The 24,105-nt window shown below is 40.6% G+C and overlaps 1 protein-coding gene across 2 annotated transcripts in view; it reads right to left on the bottom strand.

Moving 5' to 3' along the window:
- The window catches only part of FAT3 (FAT atypical cadherin 3), a 547,597-nt gene that overhangs the window by 82,502 nt on the left and 440,990 nt on the right, over positions 1-24,105 (bottom strand). For both annotated transcript variants that reach the window (XM_023209116.2, XM_031933808.1), the window contains exons 7-12: positions 22,309-22,584; positions 19,543-19,753; positions 10,596-14,669; positions 7,166-7,362; positions 6,014-6,167; positions 2,469-2,702 (exon numbers count right to left, since the gene is read on the bottom strand). In XM_023209116.2, coding sequence (XP_023064884.2) covers positions 2,469-2,702; positions 6,014-6,167; positions 7,166-7,362; positions 10,596-14,669; positions 19,543-19,753; positions 22,309-22,584 — 5,146 coding nt within the window. The remainder of the gene's footprint in view (positions 1-2,468; positions 2,703-6,013; positions 6,168-7,165; positions 7,363-10,595; positions 14,670-19,542; positions 19,754-22,308; positions 22,585-24,105) is intronic.

Here is a 24,105-nt window from a genome sequence, read left to right as displayed (position 1 = left end):
TTGATAGAGTCTCGCTCTGTTGCCCAGGCTGGAGTGCACTGGTGCGATATTGGCTCACTGCAACCTCTGGCTCCTGGGTTCATGCAATTCTTTTGCCTCAGCCTCCCGAGTAGCTGGGACTACAGGTGCATACCACAGTGCTTGGCTAATTTTTGTATTTTTAGTAGAGACAGGGTTTCGCCATATTGGCCAGGCTTGTCGTGAACTCCCGACTTTGTGATCTGCTCACCTTGGTCTCTCTTTTCAACACTGTAGAGGCCAAACTAGAAAGCTAGATTTGTGTGCAATGGCCATTCATGTGCAAACTCAGCTTCCAGACAGAGGTTCATTTTGGCTCCCAGATAAATGCCATCCTCAACAATCTGGTAATCTCAGTGCACAGCTCACAGTGGTTTGTAATCTCTTAGGAAACAGGGAGAAATGGTCACTTTTGAGGCAGTAAATGTTCTTATCAGGCCACTAATGAAAATGTCTTAAGCCACCAATCATTGACAGGGATTCTGAAGAATGTCAGCATTCATTTGATTGCAGCTCAGACTGATGCTGCTGTGACTGGAATCTCCTGTTTACTCTGTCCAAGACCTTCACAACCACTTCGTCAGTATGCTGTCTAAGGCGTAGTAGGTGCTCAGTCTGTGTTGTTAGAAATATTCATTTGTTCTTCCTCAGCTGTCTTAGTGCTTGTACATTTTAAAGCTAAAAGAGATCTACAAAAACTGAGAAAATGAACTAAAATCTGGTATCTCATGCCACAGTTTTCATGTGGCTGATGCAATGGCCTGGTGACTATACTTTATACATAGATGCCAGCAGTACCCTTATAATCTGTGTCTCTATTTGAAGCTTTGAATATAAGCCTCTTACTCATTATCAAAAAATGAGTTAATCAAGGTGCTGGTAAGATCCTCATTCCAGTTTTGGTTCCTTAAAGTCTTTATCATCTCTGCCCTGTTAAATATCCAGAATCTAGACACTCCTTCCTCCCCAACTCCCAACCAGGCCATCTGACTCAAAAGAAGTGAAAGGAGGACATAGCATGTTCTTCACAACTTACAAAACAGCCCAAGCACCCTGTCTGTGAGTCAGTAACACCCTAATCCACCTCCGCACGTTGCAAAAGCACCATGTGCACTAATCAGACATCCGTGTCCAGTCTAGTAGCCTGGGTACACTCAACTCCTTCATGGAGTGCCGAGAAAAATTCCGACCTTTCAGCTTTAAAAATTTCATCTATGGCCTAATTATACATTCTCAAAATCAAATTTAAAATGATTAAGTGATTCATTTCCATTAATTCTGTTCTCTTTCCCCAAAGTCATCTGCTAATAAGAGTCCAGAGAATGTTTTCTAATCCTCGTTTAAAAAAGAGACTATTGTAGGTATTACATAAATATATATCAGTAAGAGGTCTTTCTTGTTTGCCATTTTTCACAAAGCTCTTTAATATGTAGACTTTTAAAAGGGTTGGTTCTCAGCCTTGAAAATTATGCTAATGAGGTACGAGCAATAATTCAAATTGTAGCCACTAATTTCTCTAAGGGAAAATATGCAGAGACCCTGGGCTCTACGTTTGTTTTTAACTAATTATCATGTATTTACTTTTTCGTTAGTCCAATAATTTTTCTTTCAATTCAGAATTAAGCAATATGACACTGAATTATATAAAGCCCTGTTTAGCATAGCAGACACACCTCATCATTTCCTAGTATACTGATTTACAGCTCTTAAAATGCACAACCGAGAGGCTGTCTATATGCCCTTTTGTATTTATATTCCATCATGCAGTCACCTCAATAACTTATGCATTCTCAGAAGGTCTACCTAGCAATTAACTCCAGTCTTTTCTAACTCACCATCTCATTATGTAAAGTGGATTTGAACATAAACTTTATTAGCAACTTTCAGTTCTAATTCCTTATTTCCCCCACCCCCACTCTGCCGAACAATGTCAGTTTGTATGTGACAAAAATGCTTTGGAAAATGGCAGTTTAAAAAATTCATGTTGGACTGGCAGCACATTTAGTAATTAGTTTTTGCACAGCTGAAGCATGTGACCCAGTTCGTCATAGAAATGGAAACGAATCGAATTCTCCCTGCTTTACAACATAGCCTTTTGACTATGTTTAGGAGGAAAAGACAATGAGGAAATCTATCATTTTTATTCAAAAGGTCAAAATCTAAAAACAACAAAACAAAACCCAAACAAACCAACCCAAACTCCTTTGCTAAAAGGTAAAGGACTTCTTAGTATCTCTTCTTCAAACTCGAGAAAGAGGAGGGCCAACTTGCAGACTTTCCTCACGCATACGAAGTGTATCAGCTGAATAGTTGAAATGGGGTTTAATGTACATGTTCTTGTGGTAAAGAACCAAGGGGGCTGATGAAGGTTCTCATAAAACTAAAGGAATGGCAGCACCTGAAGACAAAGTGTCCACTGTGTGATAGGGAGATGCCTGCAACTGACTTACCAACGTCGGGGTCCACGGCTTGAACTCTGGTCAACAGAGCCTTGGTGGCTGTGTTCTCATAGACGCAGGCGTTGTAGTGGTCAGAAGAAAACACAGGGGGGTTATCATTCACATCCTCCAGGATTAGGTGGATGTTCGACTGGCAGAACCTGCCACCCCCGTCAGTGGCTTTGGCCATCAGGCTGTACACAGGGACCCTTTCCCGGTCCAACAGAGCCAAGGTTTTTAACTCGCCTGTGAAAATAAATGGCAGCACGATTGGTCTGAGTTTTTAAAAACTGTCTTTCTTTGGAGAGCAGAGGACCAATTATATACACAATTCTCAACATAGGAAGGCCTAATGTCATTTGGCCCAGGTGTCCCATACTTTAAAATGTAGCAAATCCAACAATTTATGTGTCATGGAAAGATGTATGGGATTCTAGATGCAAAAACAAAACAGCTGTGTGACCTTCAAATTAATTAATCCCTTTTCGAAACCTCTGGTATAAGGGGCTCTTTCTTTTGGCTACATGGAGAAGCCTCAAACCTCTTTACACCTCTCAAGATCTACACTGGAGATCAGTCTCTGGATTTCTGCTCTATGTCCAGAAAACACACAGAGAATGGACTTGTATCTCTAGTTCTCTGATGGTCAATATTATCAACAACCCACAGACCCAGAAGGGCAGTCTCTTTGCCTCCAGATATTCAACTTTTTACTCCATCATTTGCAGGAAAACAGGTAATGAAAACAGAAGCTGGCTTTAGGGGAGCAGGGTCTTGAAGGACCCCGATTGTGCAAGGGTTAACCCTTAACTTGCTGGATTGTGGAAGGGCCTGACATTGCTTGGGGGGGAGTCAAGTGGGAGAAAACTTGAGGAGCATGGAAAAGCAGCTCCTTAGCATCCCACATGGAGCAATGTTATGTCTGTATTTTAACCACTGGAATAGCTGTATTGGTGCTGGATACCAGCTTGTGTGCAGATATTTTTGTTGTTTAAGTTTCATAAGATAATGACAACAAGCACAGTGACAAACCTGAATAAACGTTATTTGGTGGAAAGTATGACTCATGAAATATTATTACTCCTAAATAAAATGAGTAGATATTATTTGGATGAAGCCCCCTATATTTATTAATTAATTAATTTATTTTATTTATTCATTTATTTTGAGACGGAGTCTTGCTCTGTCGCCCAGGCTGGAGTGCAGTGGCCGGATCTCAGCTCACTGCAAGCTCCGCCTCCCGGGTTCACACCATTCTCCTGCCTCAGCCTCCCGAGTAGCTGGGACTACAGGTGGCTACCACCATGCCCAGCTAAATTTTTTTGTATTTTTAGTAGAGACGGGGTTTCACCGTGTTAGCCAGAATGGTCTTGATCTCCTGACCTCGTGATCCACCTGCCTCGGCCTCCCAAAGTGCTGGGATTACAGGCGTGAGCCACTGCGCCTGGCCGAAGCTACCTATATTTATTAAGGGAGTTCATCTTTTAGCTTCCTGGCCATGGCCAGCCAGTTCTCGGATACAGGCTGGATCATTTCCCTCTCCTACTCAAAAAGCATCCAGGGCATTTGATTGGAACATTCAAGACACTCCACAATCTGGCCTAAAGTAGTTTTCCCTCCACTTTTGTATATGACATTACCTGGATGCGCTATGCTCTCTGCTCATGCTGTTCCTACAACTTGCAGTTTCCTGTTTAAGCCACTGAGAATTCTGACTCAGTTCAAATGCTAGTTCTTCCTTTAAGCAGTTTCCTTGTCTTATCAGAATATTAGTTACATCTTCATCTGTGCCCAGATATGGCTCCCCTTATGTTTCTCCTGAACACTCATTTCATTGTGCCTTACATTATTATTATTAGTTTACTTGCCTGTCTTCCCTACTGGATTACAACATCCCTTGGGCATGATTTATTTTGTTTATCTTGGAGTCTACCACAAATATCCCATAAAGTGCTTTTATGTCTACTGGCTACTCAATAAATGTTACCTATTGAATAGATAGTCATCAGGCCCATATAGGTGAGTAGTATATTCCCATGTAGCTAAGTCAGTGCTTCCTTGTAGGATGCAACTTCTTATGGGAGTGGAGCAGGGAGGAGCCACTACCTTTTTGGAGGCTCAAAAGTCAGTTACTGTTCACTAGAATCAACACAACACTGAAAATATGCAAGGCAGCCAATCTTTATGCTTAAATTAAAAATGTCATCAGATGGGTCATCCAATCTACAAAACTAAAAAAATTTCCCTCCATATAAAAGGCTTTTCCATTAGCTCTGGCCTTCAATGCAGGCATCTGCCTTTAGTACCTTGTCAATTTTACCTGAATGTACAACCAAGCAAATCTGAGGGCTCATAGGTTTGGATAAACTAGGCAAGCAAGTTTGATAAAAACTAGACAATTGTGTTTATAAGAACCAGAAAGGGACCCTAACGACATTTCAAAGTGAGAAAAATTCTCCTTCCTATGAATTGCTGTCTGGTTTTTATGGCAACCTGCATTTGTGATATAACTTCATTTATACCTGTTATGAGCATATACCTTAAAACTTACAGATACGAGAAACAAGAGAAGCAAACAGAGATGTCTCCTTACTTGATGCTAATAAATGTAGGTAAAGTCTGGGCAAGTTTTACAAAGGAAATAAAAAGGTTCTGTGGTCCACAGCACCCATATTTGGATGTGCTCCTATAATTTCTTAGAGCCCAAGATACTGAGCATCATATTCTTGGGGTGCAGAGGATGATACCCCAAAGTATCATGCTTTGGCATGCTGAGAACCTTCAATTAAAAAAAAATTTGGAAGTCCTTAAAGCTGTCTTAGAACAAGAACTTTCAAACTTTCTCTTATTCCCCTCATCTCTCTCAAGTGCAGGTGAAGACTCTCTTTGAAATTTCCTCATCTGACTAAGAAAACTTCTTTCCAAAAGAAATGCATTTGTCTCAGGATCCCCCTGCATAGAAATCTCATCAAACAACCGGGAAAGATTGACCACTAGAGAAGAGAAAAGAGACTAAAAGTTATCACCACGTCTAGACAGATTTTCCATCTCTTCTTCTGAGGGCAGCTCCGAGAGATTAACTGGGAGACTTTATCTGCATAACTAGATAACCTTTGTTCACAGTCAGTTCAATCCCTTACCTTCCCAACTTTTTCCAGTTCCACTGAGTTTCCTAGGAGAATTATTTACAGAATAATGGATGCCCTCCAGGTTATTCACTTCCCCTAAAAATTATTGACTACTCCTCTAAAATTGCCTACAGTCCACCGACTTCCCTCTCCCCTAGCCTTAACCATCTCACCCTTCTTTGAGTCTCTTATTTTTGGGGCTGTGGTACCCGTGTTCACATAAGTAAATCTGTATGCCTTTTCTCCTGTCAATCTATCTGTGGTCAGTTCATTTCAGCAAACATTCAGAAAGGATGGAGGGGAAATTTTCCCTCCATCCCTATAAGAGCAAGTATACTACTAACTATTTACTAGTGATGAGACCACGTAAGTTTAACTTCTCTCATGGATTAACAATGACATTTACCCAAAGAATAAATTTCAGCTTACCACTTTCTGGATCTAGAAAAAATTCACTGTTTCCAGATCCATAGAGTGAGTATCGTATATCTCCATTGGATCCAATATCAGCATCCTTTGCACTGACTTTCAGGATGATTTTATTTGATGGAATGTCTTCAGGAAGTAATGCTGTATATGCAACCTGGACAGAGGTGAAGAAAGGTAATAAAAATCATTAGTATTTGTGGGGGCAATTGCCATATTTAGCATTATATAGGATTTCTTTAAAAATTCATTTATAATTTAGCTTTTGTTATTTTTTCCTTCACTACAGAAATATATTATAATATATTATGAAACATCATATATCTGCTACTCTACCACTCCCGTGCTTATTCATTTAACAAATATTTATTGAGCATCTACCATGCATTAGGTACCATTCTAGACACTAAGAGTACCATGGCAAAGAAAACAGAAGAACACCCCCACTCTTGTGGAACCATAACACACACCACACATTGACCATATTTGTCTGTTTTTCTCTTGAGCCCCAATGAGTCCTAGGAATTCTCTTCAACTCTTTAAAGAGCCACTACCAGCATTTGGCATTAGTATGAGAGACTAAATCTATTTGCAATACTTTTCTAATCTATAGGACACCAATATTGTCTCTCGGTCTACATGATAGAAAAGAATAAATACTGATTTAATTTCAGTATGAGAAAACATAAAATCTAGTACTTGTACCTTGCATTGGCATTATGTTTTATATAGTAGTAGAGAGGCTGCTTCACAAGGAGCTGGAGACCAGTGTTCAGCACCAACATTACCACTAACCAAATGTGTAAACTTATATAAACAAGTTAACATCCTGTAGAGTGGTCCATTTCTGTTTTATGATATCAGTGATTTAAACAGAATAAGTACTAAAGTGCTTTATGACTTACTCAAAAAATTATTTAAGACATTTTTTTTTTTTTTTTGGTGGGGGCAAGGTACAAAATTAGGTATCTGATCTTACTACCTATACTCTTTTCACGTTTTCAATATTTCTTCCTAAACGTCACCTCCTACCCTCTTATACCCAATTGCAGATAAGAGCAGAAGTTTTCCTGGCCTTAAGAAGCAAAGTGAAATGGGCTTTGATTTAATTTTGGAGAAGCATAGTAAAAGCAGAGCCCTATTCCCAAATCTCACCTGCTCACACACTGGGCTATTGTCATTCACATCACTGACGCTCACTTCCACCATGGCCTGTGTGACAAAAAGCCCGTCAGTGGCAGTGATATTGAGAAAGTAAATGTCCTGTTCTTCTCTGTCTAGAGGCCTCTTCACATAGACCTTCCACTCACTTTGCACCAGGCCCAGGGCAAACCTTCCTCGAGGGTTTCCTCCTGCAGTTAAAAAAACAGAAGAGCTTTTGAAGATATGCAATGAAATGTCTTAATCTACACCTACCTTGAGAGGTGCATGTGGAGTCATCCAGGTACTCCTCAAACTGTATCATTTAGGATACTAAAAAGATACTGAAACTCCCTTTGATTCTGGGGCAACAAAGCATGATATTTACACGCTTGGCTTCTGTGAAAAGCAAAACAGTAACTTTCCAAGATAATAAAATCCACTTAGAGAAGCTGGAGATGATCTCTTGTTTAGTTCCCCTGAAGAACAATCAAATTCAAACTGTGAACAATCAATGGTCTTCTCAGGCTGACACAATTGTCTTTCCACTTAGTCTCAAGAGAGGATGTAATACACTCTAGCTCTTGTTACCAAGACAATTTCATTAGCCGTTGATTATGCAGTCAAGGAAAGGCAGTTAGTTCTATTAAGGAATCTTTTAATGAAGGCTTTATCATACAGCTGCGCTCTTCTCATAAGAACTGGAGTTTGGGGGAGAAAAGTTTTCACGACAGAGGAAGTCCCATTAGTGTTAAATAGCCCTAACGAGGGGTCATTTAAAAAGCAGTTCAAAGATAAGCATTGCAATTAGATCAAATGTATCAGAGTGAAGCTGGGGAACATGGAAGAAAAGAAAACAGATGAAGTGGAACAGCTTTTTAAGATGCTGAAGCACTGACAGCGGTCCCAGCAATATGACTTTTCCACATCATTAAGCTACATGGGGGCAAAAGCAGCTTGGGGAACAAGACAGGAGGAGGAAGGAAGAAGATCACAACCTTGACATAATCTGCAAGAGGGGAAAAATGTCATTCGGATACCGAGAAAGACTGGGCAAGACCGCTGGCAATAAGTCAGGAGTCAGGTTTGATGATCACTATTTCATTTATTTGGACGTTCAAGTATTTATCATATACTCTGGGCCAGGCATTGTTCTAGGCAGCAGGGCTATGTCAGTGGACAAAACCGGCAAAGATATCTGCTGTCACAGCAGAGGTCACATTCTGGAGGGAAAGACTGAAAATAAACAAATAAGGAAACTATACTGCATGCTGACTACTACTTCATTGAAAACGTGGAGCCATATCCCCTACTTACAATGAAACTTTACAAAGCAGAGGGCAAATATCAGGGTCCTACTGAAGAGATGGAGTGGGATTCTGAGCCAGACCGCATTCTTGCTTATAAGGCAAGGGGCTGCTTAGTCTGAGGGCCTCAGCACTGGGAGTGGGGGCAAGTCACAGTGGAATACAATGAAACCAAATCAGCCAGACAGTGTAGAAAAGGTGAGAGGTGCATATTCCTCTGAGGCAGTGGTTCTCAACTGGGGACGACTGTGCCCATCTCCTCTGTGGGGATATCTGTCAACATCTAGAGACATTTTTGCTTCTCACTTTGGTGGGAGGGAAGTAATGGTGGTGGTATGTGCTACTGGCATTTAGTGGGTAGAGGCCAGGGATGCTGCCAAACATCATACAGTGCAAAGGACAGCCTCCCTCAGCAAAGAATTATCTGGTCCCAAATGTCAATAGCAGTGTGGCTGAGCAACCCTGCTCTAGGGAGCTTCAGGGTCCTCCCTGGGATATCACTTTCCTCCACCACTGGCCAGGATTCAATTATGCTTTAGTTGAATATTATTTCAACGCACACAAATTTAACCTCTCTATTAAATGCTTTCAGTGCAGGCCCACACTGTTCTTTTGTTACATGAAATGATTAATGAGTCCTTTGTTAATCGGAGGCAGCACAGCCAAGTTGTGTTACATCAAGAGCAAAAGTTAAATCTAATTAAAATCAGTTGGTGGTTGGCACTGCTAATAGTAACAGTAGCTTTAAGCTACTCTGTACTCATTACTTTGCTAAAGTCAATGGGATAGTCCCTTTAAATCATCCATTGACAATTCAGAGGCTATCTATAAATAATTAAGGCTGAGTATTTTACAGTTTTTCCAAATAGAAAAGCTTCAGAATGCCTAAGAAGCTTTTTTTTTTCCTGAAAATAAATGCAAATGAATTAAAGTGATGCTTCACTCACCTCTTTCTTCACCACTATCTTTCACGTTTTAACTGCAGAAATACATACTTTAATGAAAACAGAAAGTCTCAGATAAATCATAAAATGCATAGTGTTTCAAGGGGAAAACATCACCAAGAGAACTGTCCCATAAAGAAAAAGGAAGAGAATCATGCTGAAAAGTGTGGCAGCCCCAAGCATTGACACATTTGCTCTACTGTGGATCTTATTCTGCAGTGATTACTTAACTTTCCTACTAACATACTTAAGCAGAGTCTATGTCCTAAGGGCATTCTAATTAATTCATTTTTCACTCTGAATGATGTAGTTTTTCTAAAGGGAAGATACCTGACTACAAGTATTGATGATTCTTTACAATCTTTTGGCACTTTGTTTATGTTCTGCCTTTGAATGTGACAACATCAAAATATTAGCTTTAACCCACCCCCCAAATAGTTTTTAGGAAGAACGTTCCCACACTGCCAACCCTCTCCTCTTTCAGCTAAAGGTCAGCTGCCCCCTGCAAAACTACTCTGAGATGAAATCCTTAGCCTCTCAGGGCAACAGTGACATTTTCTGTGCCTTCCTAATGACTGACTTTGTCTATCTTGGCTTTCCCCTTGAATTGCTACTTGCTAGTCTGAAAGATAGAAAAGAAATCCAAAAAAAATTTGGTTGTCCGAAGAAATACCCCTTGATTTGTAGGTATAATATAGGATTTCTCAGGGAAGGATCAAACCATGCCATCTAATGTGTGTACGTGGGTGCACATGTGTTGCTATGGCCAGGAGAAGTGTGCATGTGAAGCCTACTGTGATCAAGCCATTTGTTTTGCTCAGTATTGCAAAAGGTAGAAAAAAGGAACATGCTTAAAAGCAGAACCTCTCCACCAGAAAGTTGTTATTTTCATTCCTTCGACTGAGATATTTGGCCGGACTCCTTTTTAAATAGGAAGAGGTGACACAAAGACTAGTTACCAATGTGAGTGACACGTTTACGACAAACCTGTGAACTCCAAACTAAGGCTGAGTTAGCAACAGCCAACAAGCAACAAACGCAGTCTACTCAGAGATCCTTTACTCAGCTCCAGAGAGGCTTCATTACACTCGACTCCTTATCCCATCTTCCTCCTCTCTTTACTCTTCTCCCTGTCATCTTCCATCTTTCTTTATAAAGCAGAGCACATAATGAAAACTAGGGGTGTTTACTCACCTGTAATATGGTAGCTCACTTGGCGATTAATGTCGGACGTATCTCTGTCCCAGGTGCTGAGGACGGCTACCACCTCGCCCGGTGGGTCGCTCTCCTTCACATTCCCTCGGTACACTTCCTGCGCGAAGACTGGTGCATTATCATTTATATCTGTCACTCTGACAGATACCAAGGCCGTGGAGGAAAGAGAGAATGCCTCTCCAAGGTCAGAGGCCACCACAGAGAAGGTGAATGTGGGGTCTGTCTCATGATCTAGGTCCTTCAAGGTACTGATCCAGCCCGTGTTGCTGTCAATATTGAATGCTTCCATTACCTTTTCGGGCTGGGAATCCGAGTGGAGGGAGTAAGTGACTTGTCCATTGGCGCCCCAGTCCATGTCAATAGCTCTCACTTGTGTGAGTTTGGTGCCAACAGGCATCCCTTCCATTATAATGGTGTCGTAGCTTGAAGTTTCAAAGACTGGCTTGTTGTCATTCAAATCCAATACTTTGATATCTACATCCACAGTAAACACAATGTCTACTTTGTCCAGGGGTATAGTGGCTGCTACTTTAAAGTGGAAAGCTGGGCTGGTTTCATGGTCAAGGCGTTTGTCAAGTTTAATGGTGCCTGTTTCCTGTTCTATGACGAATACGCCCCCTTTGTTATTTTCTGGCCGTTCCCCATTAACTGTGCTGAACCGGACATTCTGATTGGGCAAAATCCTCAGGGTGTCCACTGTACTCCCAATGGCTGTATCTTCTGCAATGGTAAAGGAATACTGAGACTGGGTGAATGATGGCAAGAATGTTTCAGGGGGCAAGACGTGGATATAGACAGGAATGAGGGAGTGCTTTACTGGGATGCCCCCATCTACTGCTTTGACAAAGAACGAAAGCACTGTATTTTTCAGCTGGTTAAAATTACCCTTTGTGACCATCCAGCCATTGTCAGGATCGATTTCCAGGAGATCAGCCACTGAAACAGAGGCCTCGCTATAGAGGGAATAAGTAATCCTTGAATTTGCTCCATCATCGGGATCTATGGCTTGAACTTGAGTGACCAAGTGGCCCCTTCCAACATCTGCCCTGACACTGGCTCTATATTCCACTGTCATGAACTGGGGAGCATTGTCATTTTCATCCACAACAATCACTCTCACAGTGCAGAAAGTTGTTCTCCCTCCACCATCAAGGGCCCTCACAAAAATACTAACATCCCCTTCTAGAGGGTTTTCCCGGTCTAGCCTTTCTGTGGTGATGACCTGCCCATTGCTGTCTATGAGGAATCGATCCTTGGCAAAGTCATTGATGATGGCATAGCTGATGTGCCCATAAGTCCCTGGATCACCATCTGTGGCTCGAACATGAATTACCTTTGTTCCTGCAGCCGCGTTCTCTCTCACCTCAGCTACGTATGTGCTTTGTGAAAAGGCAGGGCTGTACAAGTTAGCCCCAAGTACCCTAATATGCACCTGTGCGGTACTGGTGAACAACCCATCAGAGACAGACACATTGAGACTGTACAGAGGCTCCATCCGCTGCTTCCGGTGGTTGGACAATGTGATAACTCCACTCTTGCTGTCCATCAGAAAGCTCGTCCGGTCATTCCCAGATAAAATGCTATATTCCAACCGGTCAAAATCAGAGCTGTCTGCATCAGAGGCTTGTACACAGGTTACAAAATGGCCCCGGGGAGCTAATTCACTCACGTATGACTCATAAATGAGCTGATTAAAAACTGGAGGGTTGTCATTTACATCAGAAATGTAGATATGAACCAGAACCTCACTGCTCAGTGATGGGAAGCCACTATCTGTTGATCTGACTTTCAAAGTGCAGTGTTGTACTAACTCATGGTCCAGCATTCGTGCTGTCAGGATTAAGCCACTTGAGCTATCTATGTGAAAATAATCTGTGCTATTGTAGGTATCCTGGACAATCTGATAATGTACCATTTTATTGTTTTCTGAGTCTGCATCAATAGAGACAATTTGTAAAACAGGTGTCCCAATAAGAGATGCTTCTGATAGTGTTGTATTGTATGTGGGCTGATCGAAAATAGGGGGATTGTCATTTACATCATTAACTAGCAAGTCAACAGTGACTTCAGCCCTAGCACCAGTGAGGGCATCGCTGGCTCTTATTGTCAGCTTGTAAGCAGATGTAACTTCATAATCCAAAGGGCTAACAACTTTCAGGACCCCAGTGTCAAAGTCAATGTTAAACTGTTTAAAAGGGTCCCCATCAATAATGATATATATGATGCCTTGGCCCTCTGGACTGGTGGCATTGATGCTTAGGATGGGTGTGTTCATTCTGATGTCTTCATTGACAGATGCTGTATAAAAGGGTTTATCAAACACAGGCATTGCTTTGTTGACAATAGTGATGGGAAGCTCCACAGATGTAGACAAAGAGGGTTTTCCACCATCCTTGGCGAGGATGGTGACTCCATACTCAATGTTGGACAAGTCAGAGTTGAATGCTTCCTTTAAAATAACATTCCCTGAATTAGGGTTAATTTCAAAGTGGCCATAGTTGTCCTGTAGGACATATGTCACTTCTCCATTTGGACCTTTATCTTTGTCAATGGCTGTCACCTGATAAATCAGAGTCCCAGGTTCTGCATCCACTTGAACAGCAGCATAGTATGGGAGGCCCACAAAGACCGGAGAATTGTCATTTATGTCTTCAATGTTAACCCTGACCACCACTCTGGCCACACGCAGATGGTCCAGCTCACGGCTGGCTTCTACCACCAGCTCATATAACTCTTGTTCTTCACGGTCAAAGGGGACTCCAGTCGTCTGAATGACCCCTGAGGTAGATTTTATCTTGAACTTATTTCCTGGGTTTAAGATGCTGTATTTTAAGGGCTCATTAAGGCGGTTTCCAACTGCATTGACAATAGCAACTTTGGTTATGTTAGTGTTGTTCTCTGAGATTGAGGTGGAATAGAAGCTTTGTGTAAAGTGGAGGCCACTGTCCATGGCTTCTTTAACTATGATGGTGACCATGGATGTACTGTAGAACTTTCCATCAGATACCTTAACTATCAGCATGTAGTGATCCTTGGAGAGGTTGTTGTTTTTTATGGTAAGCACTCCACTGTTTGAGTCAATTAAAAAATGATCCAAGCTGCCTTCCATTAGGCTATATGTCAGTTCAGGGGGTACCTCAGAGTCAGGATCTGTGGCACTAACTTTCAGAACCTCCACTCCGACATAGGTAGGTAGAAGTAAGACAGTCTCAAACACAGCCTGAGTAAAAACAGGTGGGTTATCATTCACATCTGTCACCTCAATGTTGACTTCAACGGGACTCTCTGCAGTCAACTGGGGGCTACCACTGTCTCTCACATGCACGTGAAAATGGAAATGGGCAATGGTTTCATGGTCCAGGTTGGCAATTGTTCTAATTGCACCTGTACTGGAGTCCACCGTGAAAAACTTTTTGGCTGTCGACTCCACAATCTGATACACAAGCAGAGCATTCCGGTTGCTGTCAGCATCTGTGGCTCGAATCACCAGTGGGCTGTTATCCAAGCTCCTGACAATGCTATTAATTGGGGCAGCCTCACTTAGGCTGCCTGAGTATTGAGAAAAGAGAAAAACTGGGGCATTATCATTTTCATCAACAATCTGAATATTGACTGTAGCATTGGAAGCCATTCCTGCCATATTGGTGGCCTGAATGATGAGCTGATAAGAGGACGTGCGCTCATAATCCAGGGCCTTCCGAGTGGTGATGACTCCAGAATATGGATTTATGGTAAAGATCCCATTAATGTCTCCATCTTGGACTTCATAAATGAGGGTAGATTGACTGATGGCAGAGATTAGAATGACTGATGTTCCAATGTCAACATTTTCATTTACTTCTGCTTGGTAGTCTTTGTGAATGAACTTGGGGTGAGAATTGTCAGACATTGTGACGGAAATGCGCACAATTGCAGTGGCAGACATTGGCGGGGATCCCTGATCTGTGACTTTGATGGATAGGACAAACTGACCCATCGTCGTCATGTCTGGTTCTTTGCAAATGGTGATGATGCCTAGGACCGGTTCGATCTTAAACGTGTTCCCAGTGTTCCCTAAAATACAGAAATCAATGGTGAAATGAGTTACATTGTGGGTCACTGAAATCTTTTTGATTAGCTTTTTATCTATAGGTACTTTACTGCAATGTGGCAAGAAAGCAATTATAGTACTCATCTGTGTCATTCTGAAACGAGAGGCCTCTCTTTCAGGGGTACTGAAAAGCAACAAAAATGAGCTTCCCAGTAATATGGTAAATTTCAGATCAGTAGCTTCTAGTTCCAGGTTAAAAACAACAATGACAGTAACACAGTCTTGTGTCATTCAAGTTGGTAAATAAGAGAGCCTGAAGGAGAGATTTTTTCTGCTAAGAATGTGTAGGATTTCCTTATTTCCAGCCTTGTGAGAAGACAGATAGATTGGGAAGCCCACATATGAATGCCACTGGTTTAGGTAGCAGTGTCATATTTTCTGTTCTAGGTTTAAAGAAAGAGGGTTGTGGGAATAGTTTCAGAGCATTATAAAGTAGTCAGTTGTTTTCAGATTATCCCAAAAGCAAACTTTACTACATGGAATTGGTATTATTTCACCCTGTCAAAAATGACTTTATCCAAAACACTACTTTGGTGAAGGGATTTGTTCAGTCAGGCATGGAGAATTCTTGGCAGGTCATCATTTGCCTTGTAAGTGTGAGAAATTTTCCTGACTCCTCTTCTATTCTTCACTCATGCTCTACCCCTCTCCCATGCCTCTGAATGCACACATGCACACATCTAGACATAAAAGTAAACATACAAAGTTATAGGGCATTTGCTCAATCTGTAACCATTCTATTCACCAAGCATTTGAGATGTTTCTAGTGTACCAAGAAACTGTTAAGAATCTGAACCAGCACTGCAACCAAGAACGTGAGACATAATCCTTGTGAAACTGAAACCTGGGCACCCCACTCTGACATAGCTGGCAGGGGAAGGGCTATGGCCATGACGCTGTAGCAGTTTAGAGTTCTGCTTCAGAAACATGTGGTGGTTCGAAATCTGGGATTGTTGAGAATGAGAGAAATAACAGAGGAATAAAGACTGAGGAAGACACAATGCGGAGTACGTAAAGAAGGTAGGTGGCAACAGAGCTGAAAGGCGGTGGGTAGTGCGAAGTTGTATCCTTCATCAAGTTGTTTTTGCTTTTCTTATCAAGCTTTCTCATACTTCTCAAAGAACACACATACTTCCGTGTTGAGATTCTTTCCAATCAAAAGTTAAAGATCTTGGTTATTCAACTCTATCTGGACTTTTCTTTTCTTTTTGAACATTGTAGTATGATAGGCATATAATTTAAATGTTGGAATCATTAAAATAGGGACCGAGATTTTCAGGGCAGTTATAAGGTGTCTCTACATACTTCTTCCTACATGCTAGTTATATAAAGTTTTCCATGTCTGAACACAAAATGGCCATGTTCATGTAACATCTATTTCAAGAAGATACTTGCTTATTTTAAAAGACAAAGTATATCTAATAAAGAGGTCATTTTAATTCCAGCCCCCCAAATGTGAATATTAAACAATATTGTCATTGATGTCGGCATGATTTATTACTTTGCAACCTAAACATGGCCATTTTATGATGACAACAACAAAAAGTTCAATGACCTTATGAGTAAACTTTCAAGCCTGCAATGAATAGTGTCATAGAATTGAGTGTGAATCCAACAGGTGATTCACAGACCTTTGTAGGGGAAATCACTTCAACTGAGCAATGGTCACCTTCCAGTGGTGGCACCAACATGCAACCTTGACTGATGAATGCTACTGGAGCCAGGGATCTCGGTGTTCACTGATTATGGTGCCCCACTGCAGAGTTTCTAGGTAAGTCCTCCCTCACTCCACACCCGGCAGATTTCTTCATACCCAGCAAGATATGCTACAGTGGAGATGATGGGGAGCCAGCTTTTGACCTCAAATATAATTTATGTTTTTTTTTTTTTTTTTTTTTTTTTGAGATGGAGTCTCACTCTACCATCCAGGTTAGAGTGCAGTGGTGTAATCTTGGCTCACTTCAACCTCTGTCTCCTGGGTTTAAGTGATTCTCCTGCCTCAGCCTCCACAGTAGCTGGGACTGCAGGCATGCACCACCACACCCCGCTAATTTTTGTGTTTGTAGAGATGGGGTTTCGCCATGTTGGCCAGGCTAGTCTCAAACTTCTGACCTTGAGTGATCCACTCACCTCAGCCTCCCAAAATGCTGGGATTACCGGCATGAGCCACTGTGCCTGGCCTCAAGTAGAAACTCTTAACCCTGCTATCTCATGGCTGCTTATCTGTTTGCGACACCCTTCCAGAATGGTGTGCTGATACATCAGGTCCAAAGTAGGCCCTCCTCCTCTTTCCCTCTTTGACACATTGACCCATTCTCTTGGACTCCACTTCCTGCTTATTCTTTCCTGCTACACTTGAATCCTGAAAAATTGACCTCTGTTTGTTTTTTGGAATCTATGGTCTCTGTAGATTTTTGGCAATTGAATAAAAGCTGTGCTGTCATTCCTTATCTAGTACACAACACAGCATCTGCTACAAAGAAGTTGCTCAATATTTGTTGAATGATTGAGAGGAGAGGTAAATCTAAAAATATATTTTAAACTCTCTGTTCATATGCATCTTGGGATCCATATGCCCCCACCCGAACTCAACTCAGTCCCAGTCTCTCTTGTACAATCCTGCCTCAGACTCATCATTGACACCAAACACAAAACTCAAAGTAGATATAAGACCTGAAGCTCTGCACTCAAATTCTGCCTCAGACCTTCAGGCCAAAATAAAACGCTTCCGCAGTCACTTTAGAGGACAGGCAGGAGACAGGAAATTTATAGCCCACCAATAAACAGAGTGAAATCTTGCTTATCTGATGTGTGTGAGAAAAGTTAAATAAAACATAATACTTTACACAACCATTTGTCATTTGCTTCAAAGTGTTGAAGCATCTGGGATCAGCCTCTCTCCTACTCTCGTCTGGGAAGAAACCTGCTCCCACCCTCGACTAGGAAGAAACCAGTGCAGTCCAGTGTGGGTTTGTCTGTCTGTGAAGAGGCTCACTGGCCATTTGAGATTTATTGTGAATATTGTAATCCTCACTAGTTTCTTACATATAATCAAAGGTCTTTTTTTTTTTTTTTGAGATATCAGTTGTTCCCATGGTTTTCTGGGAGTTCATGTTTTCTATATAAAAGGTGTTCTAAGCAAATAACTGTTCTGTCTTGTAGTCAGTTAAAGAAATGACTGGGCACCATGCTGTAGTCTGCAGAGATCAAAAGATAAGCAGAGCAGTCTTTTTGGTTGGATGGTAAGTTAAATTACTCCTTAAGAAACTCCAAACCGATTGAAACATTATCTGGCTATCTCAAAGGAGTATAAGTAGCAGGCTTAATGACAAATATAAAAAGCAGGTAGACACATACAGCAAATGTTTAGAACATGGTAAGAAAAGTAGAAAGAAAACCCTATATCTAAATAATTACAGTGATATGAAACAATGTATATGCATGAAGGAATATGGGGAAAAGAAAAACACACAATATTGGAAAAAACAATGGAAAGAATAAAAAGAGTTGTTGGTTTAGGTGACATTTTCTGGGATATGATTGAAATATTCATGTATTGGAAAAGTTTCCTTATATTATTTGTGGAACCCAAAGAACAAAGATTATGTAATTAAGTAATAAAAATGTCCTGTGATAAATAAAAGATGTAAAATAGCATTTCTAAGAAAATACTGGTCAGGCTTTAGATTGAAAGGAAATTCCATGGAAACCTAGAAAAAAATAGGTAAATTCTCTCTGGGAACTTTGCTATTATGAATTCTTATCTTTTCTTTTTCTCCTTTTTCTTTTTATAAATAGAGCTTAGCACAGACCGATGTAAAATGTGAGTGCCTATTACAAGAAATAGTTTTAAGTTATCATTTAATGCAAGAACTTTTTTTTAGAAGGTTGTTGGCTTTTCTTTTTCTAAAATTTCTAGTCCAAAACTGTCATCCTAGCATTCATATTTTAATTCAACTCCTCTCAAAAATGCTCTACATTTAAATGAAGGGAGAGAAGCCTTTCCATCCCTGGCATGAAAGGAGATTGCATTTGGCATTATTCACGACAGACATAATGTTGCAGAACATTTTGGAAATAAGTGGCTTGAATATTCAAAAAAGATGGAATGGGGAAGAGAACATAGGCAGAGAAAGGATATTTGTCATTTTTAGGTTTTTTTTCTTGCTTAGCTATTCATCTCTCATCATAGAAGCTTTCTAGCTATCAGTCTTCAAACCATCAGTAAACTATGGTCTTGCCTTATAGACGTTAAAATTAATTTTAAAACATCTAATTTTTAAAAAATTTAACAAAACAAGAGCCTGTATTTATTTGTCAGGTTTAGCAAGCAGTTCAGAATCTATATCTACCACCTACTCTGCTACTCAGGTTGCCTCCAAAGATGTGAATTTGTGCTGTGAGGTTGAAGGAATTTCTGAAGCCCACAGACCACCTAGTAAACAAAGACTTGTTAAGATTCAATTCACAGAACACCCTGGTAGCCCTCAGATTATTTGTGGCTTTGGTTATTTTAGTCTGAGGCCCTGGCTTGGTGGCCTACAGGTAAAAGCCAATAAATTTATTGCGTATTTATTTTCTCTTCTCTATCCCAGAAAAACCCAAGATCGAACACGACAAAGGAAACTTTCCTTGCTGTTAATGATAGAAAACCTATTACTGAAACGTCAAGAACTTTATCCACCATCATCTCCCAAATAGGACAGCGGCTTGGCCAAAAAAGTTCATTTAGAGATGTTCTGTTGTTAATGATCTGAATTTTACATGGTGATAAATGCTACTGAGGGTCGAATGCCATGCATTATGCTGAAATTTGTGCAGTGCAACAGCTCTCACCTGCTTCTATGGTATATATGAGTTCTGCATTTTCTCCTTTGTCTTTGTCCAGAGCTGTCACTTGCAGAACAGCTGATCCCAGAGCAGCAGATTCAAACACAGACGCTTCGTACAGTGGGTTGGTAAAATAAGGGCTGTGATCATTAGCATCCTCCACATTCACAATGACTCGGGCCAAGTTTCTTCGATAAGGAAACTCCTGATCTCTGACCTTTAGGCAAAATACAAGAAGTGGTGGGACTCAAATCTTAAATAGCAAAGAATTCACATGGCTATGTCTGGGGTGAAGACAAAATGAAATAATGCATGCAAAGTGCTTGACCCAGTTCCAGGCTTCTAGTAGGGGCTCAATAAATGGTAGTATCATCAAGTGAGGAAACATTGGGAGGAAATCGCGAGCAGGGGTTACAATACCTTTACTGTTCAGCCTAATGTCTGGCCTGTGGTCTGTGCTCAGTCTGTGTGTGTAGAACTGATGCCTTGATATCACAGACACAGCGCTGTGCTCTGGCTCTCCCCATACAGTGGCCTCCCCCTTATTTGTGTACACAGCTGATAAGAGAATAGCGGATAGAGGCTCTTCTGCAGGGGCAACTAAAGATTGGAATTAATGAACACAATGTAGGCATTTCCATTCATCCATTCAACAAACATTTATTGTCACCTATCTGTCCAAGTCCCTGGCTTTGCTCTGGTGGTTCAGCAGTGAATTTGATACAGTTCCTGCCCTCAAGAAGCTTAGAGTCAAGTGGGAATACAAACAAGCAAATAGATGGGTATAATGCTCAGGGCTAAGTATTCTCATGGGATGCACTAAAGGTGCTCGCAGAATAGTGAGAAGAAAGTAACCTAGCATTTCGCTTCCTGAAAAAGGTAACAAGAACAAGTAGGGGTGGTAAAATGGTGGTGGTAGCAGTGTGCGGCATTTTCAGGCAAAAAAGCCAATATATACAAAAGTCTAGAGCTGAGAGAAGCCAGACCATTGGGAAGATGAATCAAATCTTAATTTCTTACTTAGAGAAACGTTAAATAAAATGTCACACTTGACACAACCATTTGTCATTTTCTTCAAAGTGCTGAAGCACCCCCTTTCTGATTTCACCAAAAAACCTTGCTTGGCAGTTTTAAAGTTTCCTTTAGTTTGTATATGGCAGAAGCTTGCAAATAATCATTTCTTTAACCACAAGGTTTTGCTATCATTTGATGTAGCACTAATCAAATATGTGCTCTTGGCTTTTTCAATTTTAAACTCCATACCTGCAGAGAGAGGTGAAGAAATTAGAAAATATATCGAAAAGAGCCAACAAAGAGAAAGGGGTTTTCAGAAATAGTACCTAGGAGGAATGAGCAAAATGACTAAAATGGCTTAGCTAGGAGAAAGGCAGTGTAAAGCACTTGTTTGCTCGAAATATTCAATTATGTATGTGATAAATGGTAGAGGGTGACCAAATGGATTTCTGAGTTTGTTAAAGAAAAGAATGAACAGAAATGGCTTAAAGAATCATGAGAATGGAGTTAGTCACTAGCACAAGGTTTCTGCCCTTGGAGAAAACACATGCAGAATTAGCCCAGTGAATATGCTGAATTTCCCTGTCTGCAGACTGGTCTGTCATACCCAAGGACCAAGCGGAACTCTTTATTTGGGGATTGTTGAAACCTAGGTCAGTTCCAATTAAGCGTAAGCTCCTAGGGTGCAGGAACTTTGTCTTTTTTGTATCTTCAGTGCCTAGAAGAGCGTTTGGTGCATAGTAGGTGCTTGAGAAATATATGTTAAATGAATGAATGAAGGGCCAGAGTGATGACTGGAAGACCTCTATAAGTAACCCCATCTGTTTCCCGGAGTCTTAGTTGGAAACTATAGCTAAGTGCACGACACTCAAACTTCCTCTTGTCGGGGAAGGTTTCTAGTCTTATGAAAGAAAAGTAAAACTTAGTGGAACATTACTTTCAGCTGCTTAGGAATTTATACTGTCTTAGTGTAGTATTTTAGCGCCAATCAGGGCAGAAGATTAAGTCTGTCCTTCTACCTGGTCTTAAAGGAACACAGTGGGGGCTCTGACAGGAAGTGGCTGTGCAATGCTGCGGGGATTCTTGGGTGGTTGGAGGGATAGACTTCAGGCCATAAATTAATCAAGGGTGTTTCTCATTAATCTCTACTTCCCAATTATGTGAACTAGCTAAACACTACTTTAAAAGTAAAGCAATTTCTCCTACATAATTTGGAGGTCCCATAAACACAAACTCAGATTGATACTCTCTGTAGGCTTTAGCATGTAGAGATCTCTCTTGTGTGCCAGTATTTACTACTAGGTACAGTGCCAGTACAATAAGTAATAAATTGGTTTTCCAAATCCTTCCAAGGACTGAGCATTGCGTAGGCTGAGTACATGATTACCCTTGTGATTAACTTCTCAAGGAATGTCTTTTCAATTTTTCTTTGAAATCTTCTGGGTACAAACGAACCCCAGAGCCTGGGAACATGACCTGTTCATTCCCTCTCGAGTCAGTCTGTTTAGAGCATTTACTGAGCAGCCCCTGCTGCAGAGCTTATCTAATATTTTAGTTTGGCAAAAATACAGAGTTGCTATCTAACAACAGTAATTCTTCATTGAAATAAAAAGGCAAAAATGAAAGCAATCTCTCTGTGAAAAGACTAAATTTTCAACTACTTATAAAATTTAGGGGCCCTATACTTCTGAAGGCTAATGTGTGTGGCCTGAACAGTCAATGGTTCTGTAGGAGAGCAAATTAGGATTTCGGTCCTACCATTATGTTGAGAATGTGCTTGTCCTGGGCCTCATGGTCCAGCCTCTCGGCAGTATAGAGCACGCCAGTACTAGGGTCAATCCGGAATTTTCTCATGCTGATGGAGTCGATGCTGCTATGAACAGTGTAGCTCAGCTTGTGCTTCTCATCTCTATCTGTGGCTTCAATCTGCAAGATCTCTGTGTCTGGAAGCACATCCTCAGAAATTGTCACATCGTAATTCGGCTGAGAGAATTCTGGGCCATTATCATTATTATCCAGCACTTTGATAAATACCTATAGTTAAAAGAAGACAAGAATGATGACTAATGCCAATTTGCTCATTGCTAATAAAAGTATGCCCTCCCGCCTTTTCCCCCCCCTTCCATGTCCTTGGATCCAGCTTCTAGTAGCTCTTGCAACACAGAGGAAGCTCTCTTATAAAAGCACTCTGTAATTAGAGGTTGACAATAAACCAGTAGTTTATATTAGCAGGAACATAAATGATGACCTGATCAATATTCTCACTATTAATTGAACAGCTGCAACAGCCACTTGGAGGAGATAATTCTGTGGAATTCTTTGATGCACAAAGTATATGATCACAAGGTGACCTTAGTTTGTTAAGGTGCCATTATCTTAAGTTCTTACTATATGTTTCTCTTGGCGGACTTCTGCGGAGGCAGTGACAGAATTGGAAAAGGAGCACAGAAGAGGCAAAGGAGCCAATGAGGTGGACTCAGAGCAATCACAGCTTCTCAATGGCAGTGTCCACACACTGTGGTTGTCCTGATAGGAGGGGTCTAGCAAAGAATGTGGCTCTAATGACAGCTAAGGTATGAAGTTTCCCAATAAGTTTCCTAATTGTTTTCTTTCATAAAGCATTTTGTTATGTAAATTTTCAGACAAATATAAAATAGTATAATGAACACTCCAGTATGTATCACTCAGCTTTGATAATAATCAATTGCTAATCTGGTTTCATCATACTGCCACTTGTCCCTGCCTATTTCCCCATATTATTTGAAAGCAAATCCCACCTATCATGTAATTTCAGTATGTATCTTTAAAAGACAGGACTCTTAGAATAAACACAAACACACACAATCCCATTGCTGCACCTAAGCAGGGAAAAGAGTAGTTCCTTAATATCATCAAACAGCCCACTGGTGTTCATACGTCTCTAATTGTTTTTAAGTATTTTTTTATCACCTATATGCATATATATATTCATAATTTCTTTTAATCAAGATATGCAAATAAGGTCCAAACATTGCATTTGGTTGATACATCCATAAATGGGTTAATTATATTTTAATTTATAGGTTCTCCTTCAAACTCTTCTCTTACTATTTCCTTGGATTTTTTACAGTGTTATTGCTAGTATTGAAGAAACTGAGCCATTTTTTCTTTAGTTTCCACAGTCTGAATTTTCCTTATAGCGCCCCTGTGGTTTTGTTTTACATGTCCCTCTGTACTCTGTAGTTCTTATAAATTGTTTGATCTAAAAGATTTGCTAAGATTCAGTTTCCTTTCTTCTTGTTCTTTGCTTTTTTTTTTTTTTTTTTTTGACAAAAATCCTTGATGAGTGATTTTAGTGTACTTCCACCTGGAGATACATAGTATCCGGTTCTCTCTCTTGTTCTGTGATATTAGCAGATACTGGCAATCATTATACAGATAATTCATTAAAAATTTCAGATTGATAATGTTCTAATTCTATTATTTTCTTCCTTATTTATTAGCTGGAATAGTTCTCTAAAAAGAAACTTCTCAACTATTTGGTTACTGTGAAGTACATTTCATCTAGGAAAGGTA

The sequence above is a fragment of the Piliocolobus tephrosceles genome, chromosome 13 (assembly GCF_002776525.5).
Source record: "Piliocolobus tephrosceles isolate RC106 chromosome 13, ASM277652v3, whole genome shotgun sequence".
Classification (NCBI taxonomy): Eukaryota; Metazoa; Chordata; class Mammalia; order Primates; family Cercopithecidae; genus Piliocolobus; species Piliocolobus tephrosceles.
Note: the sequence above shows the minus strand (reverse complement) of the source record. Positions and strands in the feature narration are given on the sequence as shown.